We start from the raw sequence: 12,369 nt of genomic DNA on the forward strand, positions 1-12,369 counted from the left end.
ATAGCCTGAGCTGAAGGCAGAGGCTTAACTGACTGAGCCACCTAGGCGCCCCTATTTTTCTTTGTTTATTGTATTTATTTCCCTTTATTATATGCTCCTTGTGGTCAGAGATCATGTCTGTTTTACTCACTAGTATGCACTGAGCATCTAGCGAAGTGGTAGAGATTCTAAATTAGATGAATGCGTGGTTGGACAAATGAATGAAGTTTCCTCCTCTACACATTCCTCCTTGGATATTTATCTCACAGGGTTGTTGGCAGACTTAGATCACAGATGCAAACGGCCTAGCACAGTGTGCCTACAGCAAACAGCGGGCCCTCAGCAAATGCAAATTCCCTCTCCTTCCCCTGGGTGCCTCCCAGCCTCACGGATAATTATCTGTGACTGCTTTGTTCTGTGCTCCCTTACTTTCATCATCAAGGCTTCCAAAATTCTCTCAGATCAGCTGCTAGCCCAGGGTAGGCCTGTTGTCTCGCCCTGCAGACAAGAGCCCTTATTCCTTAACTGGCTATCCTTTCTGTTTCTCTTCCATATGCTAGTAACGCTAGTAACGTGACCTTTAGGATAGTCTCACTTCCTTTGGCAACTTTGTGTACCTAGTACCTCCACTCCATCCCTATACCTGTCCAGGCAAGCGCTATGTAGAAGTTATGCCTGAACTTACCCACTCACCGGCCAGTCTAAGTTCTGGCCTGCTGGGAGCAGCGCATTACTCCTACCTCACTATACCCGCTCTCTGGATTTAGGGCCTCAAGGGTTTTTTCTCCCAAGTATGTCTCTTCCTTTGGGATGCTTGTTTAGTTGCTGGTTCAGCTTGGCCTTGGGGCCTTCCTTCTTTGGCATTGCCTTCTTGAAGGGGAACTGCACGATGAAGTGAAAAGTTTCCACTACATGTCAGCGCCCCCTGCCAGTTGTCTCCCCATCTAAACAACCTTTGCTGAGAGTCATTTGCTTGGTCCAAAGCTCTTATTTTATAGAGAAAATCCAGATGGAAGATGTGACTTGTCATGGTTGCATGAGCCAGGATCCTCGGCCTCCGCCTCTTGCTTCTAATCTAGTATTTTCCCATTTTAGTATGAACCTCAGCCAAGTGAACTTACTTCTTTCCTCCCTTTGATTGCTTCCTCAGCTCTTCTCCTTTAGTTCAGTGACCTGCGATTACAGCTAGAGTAGGTGATGTCTGCATGTGAGCTAAGCCTGGGAGGGAGGACACGCAGAACAAAGATTGACTTACGAGGGCTTTGTGTCCTCCCCTCCTGACCTTTCCTGGCACCCACTACAGGAAATACCTCGCACCCAGAACATACCTCCTGCTGTGCAGAAGGCTGGCAGAGTAGTTATCTATCCAGTTCTTACAGCCTCCCAAGGAGGCAAGCAGGGAGGCAGGAAACTGTTATTCATCTTTACAACCAAACAACAGTTTTAAGTGTCAACAGTATTTGAATATTAGAAATAATGCTGCCTTTTACTTAGGAACCATGTGTTGTCCATTCTAGGTCCTAAATGTCTCTTCTGTATCGGCCCCATCTTCACTCACTGCCTTAGTTCAGGCTCTTACCAGTCCTTGCCTGAACTCTTTCAAAAGTCCTCTAGTGAGTCTTTCACTCTACGTCCTCCCCTCTCGTCCCTCCTCCACCCTGGCTCCTGGGGATCCTTCTAAATCGAAATCCAATTCCCTCCTCCTTTCTGAAAATCCTCCAGTTCTTACCCACATGCATCCCACTCCTTGGCACAACTCACTGAGCCCTCCAGCCCTCTGTCACCTGTCCCCGGACTACCTCTTCAGCCTCGTTTCCTGCCACTTGACCCCTCACACTTTGTGCTCCAGCATCACAGACCCATATGTGGTTCTCCAAACACAGCCCACTCTTGCATATCTGCATGGTTCTGCATCTGTGTTACCTCTGCCCACATGCCCACCCTCCCTTATCTGTCAGGAAAACTTCTATTCATCCTCAAAAATCAGCTCAGGGGGGGCGCCTGGGTGGCTCAGTGGGTTAAAGCCTCTGCCTTCGGCTCAGGTCATGATCCCAGGGTCCTGGGATCGAGCCCCGCATCGGGCTCTCTGCTCAGCAGGGAGCCTGCTTCCTCCTCTCTCTCTGCCTGCCTCTCTGCCTACTTGTGATCTCTGTCTGTCAAATAAATAAATAAAATCTTTATAAAAAAAAAAAAAATCAGCTCAGGGGTGCCTGGGTGGCTCAGTAGGTTAAGTGTCTGCCTTCGGCTCAGGTCATGATCCCAGGGTCCTGGAATCGAGCCCCTCGTCGGGCTCTCTGCTCAGCGGGGAGCCTGCTTCCTCCTCTCTCTGCCTGCCTCTCTGCCTACTTGTGATCTCTCTCTGTCCAATAAATAAATAAAATCTTTTAAAAAAACCACAAAACTCAGCTCAGATTTTCCAGTCTCAGTTCATCTGCTATAATGAATACCACAGACTGGGGGGCTTAAATAAGAAACAGTTATTTCTCACGGTTCTGGAGGCTGAAAGTTAAGATCAAGGTATCAGCATATTCGGTGTCTGGTGAGGGCCCATTTCTGGGCTTGGAGACAGCCGCTTTTGCACTTATCCTCGTATGGCACACAGAGGGGTCACCCCTCTTGTATCTCTTCTATGGCACTAATCCCATTCATATGGCTCCACTCTCATGACCAAATTACGCCCCACATCCAAATACCATCACTTTGGGGACCAGGGCTTCAACTATGTATTTTGGGGGCTACAACATTCAGTCCATAGCACTGGCCTCGCCTCACCCCATTCCATTGTCCCTCTCCAGCCCATCCATAGAATTAAACACCTCCTACTCTCTACCACTTCCAAACCTTATGATGCTACTATTACTGCACGTCTGCTATGTTATAAATATATTTTCACCCATGCATTCCCTAAACCCAGCTATAAGGGCAATGCCTTTGATTCATCTTGGACTCCTCATCTCCTAACACAAGGCCTGGCACATAAAAGATATTAAGTATAAGTGATACGTGTACTTTTAACTGAGATATAGTTCACATACATAAAATCCACTCTTTTAAAAAGTACAATCTTGGGGCGTCTGGGTGGCTCAGTGGGTTAAAGCCTCTGCCTTCATCTCAGGTCATGATCCCAGGGTCCTGGGATCGAGCCCCACATCGGGCTCTCTGCTCAGCGGGGAGCCTGCTTCCTCCTCTCTCTCTGCCTGCCTCTCTGCCTGCTTGTGATCTCTGTCTGTCAAATAAATAAATAAAATCTTTAAAAAAAAAAAGTACAATCTTGTGGTTTTAGTATATTCACAAGATTGTGTAACCATCACTACATCTAATTACTGAACATTTTAGTCACCCCAAAATGGACACCCATACCCATATTAGTAGTCACACTCCATTCTTCCTCCCCACAGTCCCGGGCCACCATTTTCTGTCTACGGATTTCCTAGCAACGGAATTGTACAATATGTGACCATTTGTGTCTGGCTTCTTCCACTTCATGAAATGTCTTCAAGGTTTACCTTGTTGTCCCATATGTCTGTACTTCATTCCTTTCTGTGCCTCATAATATTCCACTCATGGGTATGGATCGACCACATTTTGTGTATCTACTAATCAGCTGATGAGCATTTAGGTTGTTTCTATTTTTTTACTGTTATGGCGAGGCTGCCATGAATGGTCACATGCAAGTTCTTGTGTGTTAATAAATGTTTGAGTCAATGAATAAGGGAGTGAATGGGCGCTGACTCACATTTCATCCTGTGTCCTCTGGCCAGAATATGAATTGTAACCTTCTTTACTTCTTTTGGGCAGGTCTGGGCCACATTGTCCAAGCTGAGGAGTATCTATCCCAAGCCCAATGGACAGTCCTCAAATCAACTGAATGTTGTTCTGCCACCCACTCTTTACTGCATCGGAACCTGGGACTTCTCTATATAGCTAAGGAAAACTATGAAGAAGCCCGTTATCATCTGGCCAATGATGTAAACAAGCTAAATTATAACATCTGAATGTTTCTGGGAATAGCTATGCTTAGTTTTGTTCTCTTTTTTAAAGATTTTATTTATTGATTTGAGAGAGAGAGAGAGAGAGAAAGAGCATGAGTCGGGGGAGAGGGGCGGAGGGAGAGGGGAAGCAGACTCCCTGCTGAGCAGGGAGCCCCACTCGGGGCTCGATTCTGGGACTCTGGGATCATGACCTGAGCCCAAGGCTAACCAAGGCTAACCAACTAAGCCACTCAGTTGCCCCTGTTTGTTTGTTTTTTATTTGAGCATTTCTCTAAAACTTCCTGTTGACAACTGACTGGTGAGGTATTCCCAAGAGCACAGTTCTAACAACCTGAGTTCTAACCTTTCCACTTCCTGGCTGTGCATCCTTGGCCAGGTCACGTCACTTCTCCAAGGCCGATTGCTCTGAGGACAATAAAGGTAGAAGAGCACAGTGGTTAAGAGAAGGGCTTTACTTCTACTCTTGGACATACTGTTGGACAAATTATTTTACCTCTTTCATCAAGCCTAAGACAGAAATCATCAAATAGTACATGTCTCATTGGGTCATTGAAGAGATTAATAATAGGGTACTGTATATGCAGAAATTTGCTATCATTTTTACACATAACATCAATGTTTCTACATCAGAGTTAAATTTAAACCAGCCGTTTTGGCTCCGTAGCTCAGGGGTTAGAGCACTGGTCTCGTAAACCAGCCGTTTGTGTATGAACGTTCTTTATAAACGGTAAAACTACATACAAATGTTAGATAAGATGATTATGAAGGTGACGATGGAGCTGTTCCTCCAAAATTTAATGGAGGTTTCTATAAGGATTTCAGTGGTGGACAATATGACCAGAGAGAAAAGTTCCCAAGCCTGAAATCTGGATGAGGTTAGGGTCAGAATGCAGTCTTAGCACCAGCTGGTTTTCTCTTTAGGCTCTCCACTGGGCAGCCCTCCCCCTGGTTGCCTCCACTGCACAATGTCCATAAATCCACTGGAAGCATTCTTGTGCTGGTTAGTCTCCATATCCCTTTACCCCAAATCCATTCACTCCTCTACTGTGCCCTGGGAGTCTGACCTCTATGGACTACACAACCCAGAATCCATTGCTTTCTGGCTTCTGTTGGATTTAGAGAGTGAGAGGCATGGCAGGGGAGTAGTTGATGGGAGGAGATAGAGGTTGGGTATCTGCTCTCTCTGCTGCCTTTCTGCTCCATCCCAGTTCTGGCAGGGGCAGTATTCCTCCACGGCCACAGCTCCTGGCAGGTGGCTTTCTCCCATAGCTCTCGCTCCTGTAGGGCTCTGGTGACCCTGCTTTCTCCCTTCCTTTTTCAGGAGTCGGGACAGTAATCGTCTCTTCTGTTGATAGACCTGGTGTTTCACCAGCTCTTGTTGGTTCCTTAACCTCTGTATGTCTCTTGAAATAATCCTTTCATTAAACTATCGTCAGGAAATGCTTTGAGGGTGCCATCTATTTCCACCTAGAAGACTGACTAATACACGTCTTCATCTGTGTTTTCTCTGCACTCTCACTTATAACAAATTAAGCAGAGGCACAGATTCTGTCTTGGGTTAGGCCACACAGTTAAGAAATGGATCAAGCTCAGATTCTTCAGGCTAACTTTAAAAAAAAAATCATTTCTTAATGGATACATACCATAAAATTCACTCACTCTAAGTGTACAACTGAATGATTTGGAGTAGACTCACAGAGTTGGGCAGCCATCAGCACAACCCAGTTCTAGAACATTCTCATCACCCCCAGAAGCCCCTCACAACCCCTTTGCAGTTCATTTCTCATTCCAACCCCCCCTCTTCACCCCAGGCAACCACTTTGTCTCTATAGATTTTCCTTTTCTGGACATTTAATGTAAACAGAATGACATGTGGTCTTTTCATCTGATTTCTCTCACTTCACGTAATTACTTTGAGACTCATCTGTGTTGTCCTATCAACGCTTCATTCCTTCTACTGCTGTGTAGTATCCATCATGTGGAAATACACAATTTGTGTAGCCATTTATCACTTGATGAGCACTGGGGATGTCCCCACTGTTTGGCTGTTATTAATACCGCTGCTCTGAACATTTGTATCCGAGTCTTTGTGTGGACACATGCCCTCATTTCTCTTGGGTGTAGTCTAAGAATGAAACTGCTGGGTCTTAGGGTAACTCACCATTTAACTTTTTGAGAACTGCCAAACTGCTTTTCACAGAGGCTGTATCATTTTCTAGTCTCCCCAGCGCTGTGTGAGGGCTCTGTTTCCTCCCCATCCTCGCCCACACTTGTTTTCTGCCTCTTTGAGCGATCCTCGTGGGTGTGAAGTGGTATCTCATCGTGATTTTATTTTGTGTTCCTTTAATGACTAATAATGTTAAGCCTCACTTCATGTGTTATTAGCCATTGGCATGTCTTTCTGGAGACATGTCTATTCAGAGCCTTTGCCCATTTTTTAGTTTTAATTGGGCTGTTGTAAAAGTTCATTACAAAGTCTTGGTGTACAAGTTCTTTTTTTTTTAATTTTTTTTAAGATTTTATTTATTTATTTGACAGACAGCACAAGTAGGCAGAGAGGCAGGCAGAGAGGAACAGAGAGGAACAGAGGAGGAAGCAGGCTCCCTGCTGAGCAGAGAGCCCGATGTGGGGCTCAATCCCAGGACCCTGGGATCATGACCTGAGCTGAAGGCAGAGGCTTTAACCCACTGAGCCACCCAGGCGCCCCTAAGTGTACAAGTTCATTATCAGATGTATGACTTCCCAGGAGAACTAAAGCGCCCTTTCTTCCTTCTCTATAGATTTATTTTGCCAGTTGTGCATTTGGAACAGAGGACATCAGGACCTCAGGGGGCTACTTCCATCTGGCTAATATCTTCTATGGCCTTAAAAAGTTGGACCTGGCAGACACCTTGTACACCAAGGTAAGCTGGGGAATATGGGAATGGAGCCTTGGTACTTCGGTCTTCTAAGTTACGACTGGTGTCAGACCATTCATGAGAAACTTGAGGCTCAGAGAGATGAAATGACTTGCCCAAGATCACACAGTCTGATACATGATATATTCCACTTTCCTTTCTTCCTGTTTCTCCACAAGCAAAATAGACTAGGCTCAGATCTGGCCTGCTCTCCCAATAGGTCTCTGAGATCTGGAGTAAATACTTGAACAATCGCTACCAGGTGCTCTCGCGGGTTCGCATCCAGCAGATAGACTTACTGGGCAAACGATTTGAGACCGACACTGGCCTGGGTAAGTGGCAGCTCTCCCTGGAAAGCAGAGCAGTGACTTCATCCTTCCTAATCCACAGGCCTTGTCCCCATGAGGAAGAGCCACTGTCCCTGTCATGGAGCACATCAGTGCCATCTTCTGTATTTTGCTGATGAGGCCACTGAGACGGGGGGACTCAAAGAGATTACACCAGTGTTGGGAAAAATTCAGATCCCTGGCACCACACACAGCCTTTCTGGGGGGATCATCAGGGACAGATGTGAAGAGAGAAAGACCCACCAGGGCCCCCCGTGATTTCTGCCACGCCTCCACTTCTGATGTGTTATCCCTCCAAGGCACATAAGCCAGGGTAAACTCTCTGAAGAAGTCACACCGCTCATTTGTTCTGGTGCCTTCTCCTCTTCCTTTACTGGACGGTGAGCTTCTCAGTGGCAGAGCTGGGTGTCATCCCTGTCTCTGTCCCCAGGTTCAGCAAAGGGTGAGTGCCGCACAGCATCATTCCCTCTGAGCTAGTAAAAAGGGACAGAGGACCTAGTTTCTGCTCAAAAGACACATACAGTATGGTTGATGGGATGGAACCTAGATGAAATAAAAGGAAATTCCTACCAAATACACATTATATTACAAGCTGAGTCCCAGAAGGAAGAGATGAGTACAGTTGGATGGTGTTGAAGAGGGAAGACTTCTTGGAGGAGAGACTTTGAGCTAAGATTTTTAAAAATGAAGAAATTTGTTGAGTTTTCTCTCATTATAAAAGTGGCTTATGTTAGAGGCACTTGGGTGGCTCAGTCAGTTAAGCGTCTGCCTTTGGCTCAGGTCATGACCTCAGGGTCCTGGGATCAATCCCTGCATCAGGCTCCCTGCTTGATGGGCAACCTGCTTCTCCTTCCATTGCTTGTGCTCACTTTCTCAAATAAATAATTTTTTTAAAGTGGTGTGTGTTAAAGCAGAAAACTTGGAAATCATAGACATCCAAAGGCAGCCAACCTTAGCATTATGGTGTATGTCCTTTCTGTCTTCTTCTCTAAGCATAGTACCTAAAGAGTGCTTATAAGCACCTGCCCCAAATAACTCATAATAAGTCAATCAAGGGTCATGAGAGTAGGACCTGAAGATACTCAGAGGAAGAATAAGTGGACTCATTTGGGGGGAAGCAGAAAGGCCCAGGTGCTCAAGCACCCTTGGGTTTGGGAGAGGATTAAGCTACTGGCTGCCAGCAGTCCTGGGGGCTCTTGCTCTCCAGCTGAAGCTGAATGAGACCCAAGGAATCCCGCTGTGACAGCTTCCTGCACTGGGGGCCTAAGAAATCAAGAGTTTGGGACTCTAAAAGAGACAAACCGTAGCTACCTTAAGACCCGTCGGGGTGAGCAGGTTTTGCAGAGCTGCTGGAACTGCCAGGCTTCCTACTCACATGTGGTGAGGAACCTGCTGTGCTTTGTGCCGAGGGCCGGTGCCCTGACAGTTCCATGCTCACCCTTCAGGGGAGACTCCACAATTCCCCATGGCCTGCTTCTTTGTTCCAACTTCCTTCTTTTCCATTGCAGATGAAGCCCAAGAAGCAGAAGCCATTCAGATCCTGACTTCAATCTGGAACATTCGAGAATCTACATCCGACACAGCCCCCCAAAAAACGATCTTTGTTCTGAAAACCCTGTTCATGCTTTACTACCTGATGATGAATTCTTCAAAGGCAAGTGTTCCCAGAAAAGCACCCTGTTGAAAATGGAGGGAGAAGTTCCTGTAGTTGAATTTGGCTGTGTTTTGCCCAGTTGCACTGGCTTTTGCCCTCTGCGTAAGCTGTCATTTTAAAGCAGTCTGGATGCTCGAGATGTTTCTCATTTTTTGAGTCCCACCTGCGTCATGGAAACTGCATTGTCTTCTTTCCTAGGGACATACCCATCACTAGCCTAAGTACTTCCCATGCACTATCTTATGTAATTGTCAGGCCAACTTCATGAAGCAGGTATTGTATTATTCCCACTTTACAGATAAGGAAACTGAGGCACAGAGAGGGCCCATTGTTTGCCCAATTTCTTTTGGAGGAGGGGAAGTCACAATAAACAAGGGACAATGCATAATATAATTTCAGATAATGAATAGCGCTGCAAAGAAAAAGAAAAGCAGGCAAGAAGAGAGACAGAGAGGGAGGCCTGGCTGCAAGAGGCCTTTCTGTGTGAGTGTCATGGAAAATCTAGGACTCCCTTCCCCCCTCCATACCTCCCTCCCTCCCTCTCTTCAGCAAACTTTACTAAGCAGCTACTGTATGACAAGACCTAGAGGAGTTCACAGTCCGCATGTTATAATTGAGTGTTATAGCAAAGACCAGGGCACCATCTGGGATGGGGTAAGAGTGCTTAGGGAATAGGGAAACATTTCCATTGAATTTCCAAGCTTATACTGGACAAAACCTGTTTCCTCCAGTTCAGGGTCCACTTTTCCACATGAACTCAAGGAAGTCCTCACCCCAAGGCATGTGTGAAAGATGTTCGATCTACAAGAGGTCCTTAGAGAATAGGGACACATCAAGGTTGACAGCTCCCTTCCTTTAGGTCTTTACTCAGCTGTCTTTTCCTTGAAGCTTTCCCTGGGCCCACATTGAAAGCTATAAAACCCCGCTAATGCCACTGGTGCTTCCCAGCCCCCTTTTCTACTTTATTTTTGTCTTTAACATCTATCCCTATTGAAGATACGATGGTGTTTTACTTGCTTGTCTTCTTTATTGCATCTCTCCCACACTGTATCGTTAAGTTCCACGAGGGCAGGAATTTCGACCTGTGATCACAGTACCCGGAACATAGTAGCCATGTAATAAATATTTATTGGGAGGTGCCCAGTCAGTTAAGTGTCTGACTCCAGCTTGAGTCATGATCCTGGGATCCTGGGATTGAGTCCTGCATCGGGCTCCCTGCTCCTCACGGGGCGTGCTGCTCCCCCTGCTTGTGTGCTCCCTCTTTCTGTCAAATAAGTGAATAAAATCTTTAAATAAAACAAATCAATAAATATTGATTGGAGGGAGAGAGTGAGGAAGGGAGGGTGAAGGAGGGAGGGAAAGAAGAGCCAGCCCAGAGGCTGTCCCAGGATTCCTGTGAGATCTCTGTCCCAGTGAAAACTCTGGACCACATGCCCCCAGGATGGCCCCAGGATGGCCCTTATCACATGGTCTCCCAGAGTCGCTTCAGAGGGTCCTGATGAAAACCCTACAGAGGTCTCACTCTGCTAAGAAGGTCTACCAATTATTACTTAGTTTGTTAAGCCAGGTGGGTTTTTCTGGTCCCCCATGCCCCAGCCAGCACATGAGCTCAGTGGCTGGTGTGAGAAGCGGAGGGGTCCTTTCCTGTGTTTCTGGGTTGAGCAGAGATGGGGCTTCCCCATGTAAAGCTTTCCTATGACAATTTCTTTTTGTAACTGCGATTCTATTCCAGGCACAAGAATACGCCACGAGAGCCTCCAGTCTGGCCAAAGAACAGCATCTCGGTGTCCACGAACAGGACGCCATCGAAGAGTTATTAAGTCTTATCTCAGCTGAGGAAGCTCATCCCATTACTTAGTGACCCATGATCTCGGCACCAGGGGGCTGTTCAATATACCAGTTTGCACAACTGCTTTGAGGTATCACGACTTGCTCATGCCACCCCCCCGCCCTTTTCCCCTGGGCCTGCCCTCATAGCCATGTTTTCATTCTTGCACAGAATACATGAGGATATGTAGAGCTTTAGGCATAGAAATCAGTAAAAGTGATCTTTATCATGACCTTTGTACTTGGCTTCCTATGACTTTGTATGACTTCGAGTAATGTGCTGTCAGCTCATTAATACAGTTCTTGGAATTAAACCACAAACAGTTTATCATGTTTACCAGAAGCCACCCAGGTCTTTGCCACAGAAGGGTGTAGGAGATACAGGTATATTAGACCAAAGTTTTCCCATTCTGCTGGAATTAAGTTAGCATTAATCTGAGGTAGATTGTGATTTAAATGTCCATTATAGTTCCTAGAGCAATCACCAAGAAAATTACTCTGCAAAATAGTTACAAAGTGACAAAGAAATTAAAATGGTGCACTAGAGGGGTGCCTGGGTGGCTCAGTTGGTTAAGTGGCTGCCTTAGGCTCAGGTCATGATCCCAGAGTCCTGGGATGGAGTCCTGCATCATCCCACTCATCCCTGCTGAGCAGGGAGCCTGTTTCTCCCTCTGCCTCTGCTTCTGCTCTTGCTCTCTCTCTCTCTCTCTCTGACAAATAAATAAAATTAAAAAAAAAAATAACAGATCATGAAAAATAAACATTTAACAAAGTAAATACTTTGAACGATTACTTGAATGACAGACCATGTCATCAGTTTGTCCAATGGAAAACTTATGTCTTTTTTGGTTTTCATCAATATTGATGGCCATGTGGTGGAGATAAATATTTTAATAGATTTTAATATATGCCCACACAAACATACAGTTTTGGTAAGTAACAAATGCTTAAATAAATACTAGCAGTCTTTAAAAGCATATGGACTGGGGCACCTGGGTAGCTCAGTGGGTTAAGCCTCTGTCTTCGGCTCAGGTCATGGTCTCGGGGTCCTGGGATCGAGCCCTGCATCGGGCTCTCTGCTTGGTGGGGAGCCTGCTTCCCCCTCTCTCTCTGCCTACTTGTGATCTTTCTCTCTGTGTCAAATAAATAAAGAAAACCTTTTTAAAAAAAAGCATATTGACAAGGTTACTACTGAAACCAGGTTATGAACCTGGGATTATAGATCATAAAATTGTTGTGCTTTGCTTGCAAACCTTTGTAAGGATCGTAGCTCCCCAGAACATCTTAATGAACGAGGCAGGGACAAAAGGCTATTCCCAGTTCAAGAGTCAGGTTTCCCACAAGAAACAAAAGTGTACATGGGGGAATGCGGAAGATAACAGCCCAAAGTGAATACCGGAGTCTTGGTTTACTTTGTTCTGGTTTGAGCAAGCCGTTGGCATCACGCCCTCAGGCGAGGAGCCCTGGAATCCGAGAGGGTCTGTGAAGGGAGAAGAGCGTGCATTCAGACTGGGGCAAGGCGAGTTTGAGGAACTGGTGAGACGTTCCAGGAGAGATGAAAAGGGCGTGCAGTCTGACATTAAGAAACTGAGGTTCAAAAGAGAAATTTGAGAGTATGACGCAGATGGTAGTGAATACCAGGGAAATAGAGATCACCTACGGAAGAGAAGAGA

The 12,369-nt window shown here is 46.0% G+C and overlaps 1 protein-coding gene across 2 annotated transcripts in view; it reads left to right on the forward strand.

The window, feature by feature from the left end:
• The window catches only part of ZMYND12 (zinc finger MYND-type containing 12), a gene marked incomplete at its 5' end in the record, with an annotated part of 27,533 nt that extends 16,122 nt beyond the window's left edge, over window positions 1-11,411 (forward strand). For both annotated transcript variants that reach the window (XM_080802684.1, XM_080802685.1), the window contains 5 exons: window positions 3,778-3,947; window positions 6,752-6,874; window positions 7,089-7,200; window positions 8,724-8,869; window positions 10,602-11,411. In XM_080802684.1, the coding sequence (XP_080658810.1) occupies window positions 3,778-3,947; window positions 6,752-6,874; window positions 7,089-7,200; window positions 8,724-8,869; window positions 10,602-10,727 (677 nt within the window). In that variant the 3' untranslated portion in view covers window positions 10,728-11,411. The remainder of the gene's footprint in view (window positions 1-3,777; window positions 3,948-6,751; window positions 6,875-7,088; window positions 7,201-8,723; window positions 8,870-10,601) is intronic.
• Window positions 11,412-12,369: the final 958 nt, after the last annotated feature.

Source organism: Martes martes, assembly GCF_963455335.1.
Source record: "Martes martes genome assembly, chromosome: 4".
NCBI classification, from domain to species: domain Eukaryota; kingdom Metazoa; phylum Chordata; class Mammalia; order Carnivora; family Mustelidae; genus Martes; species Martes martes.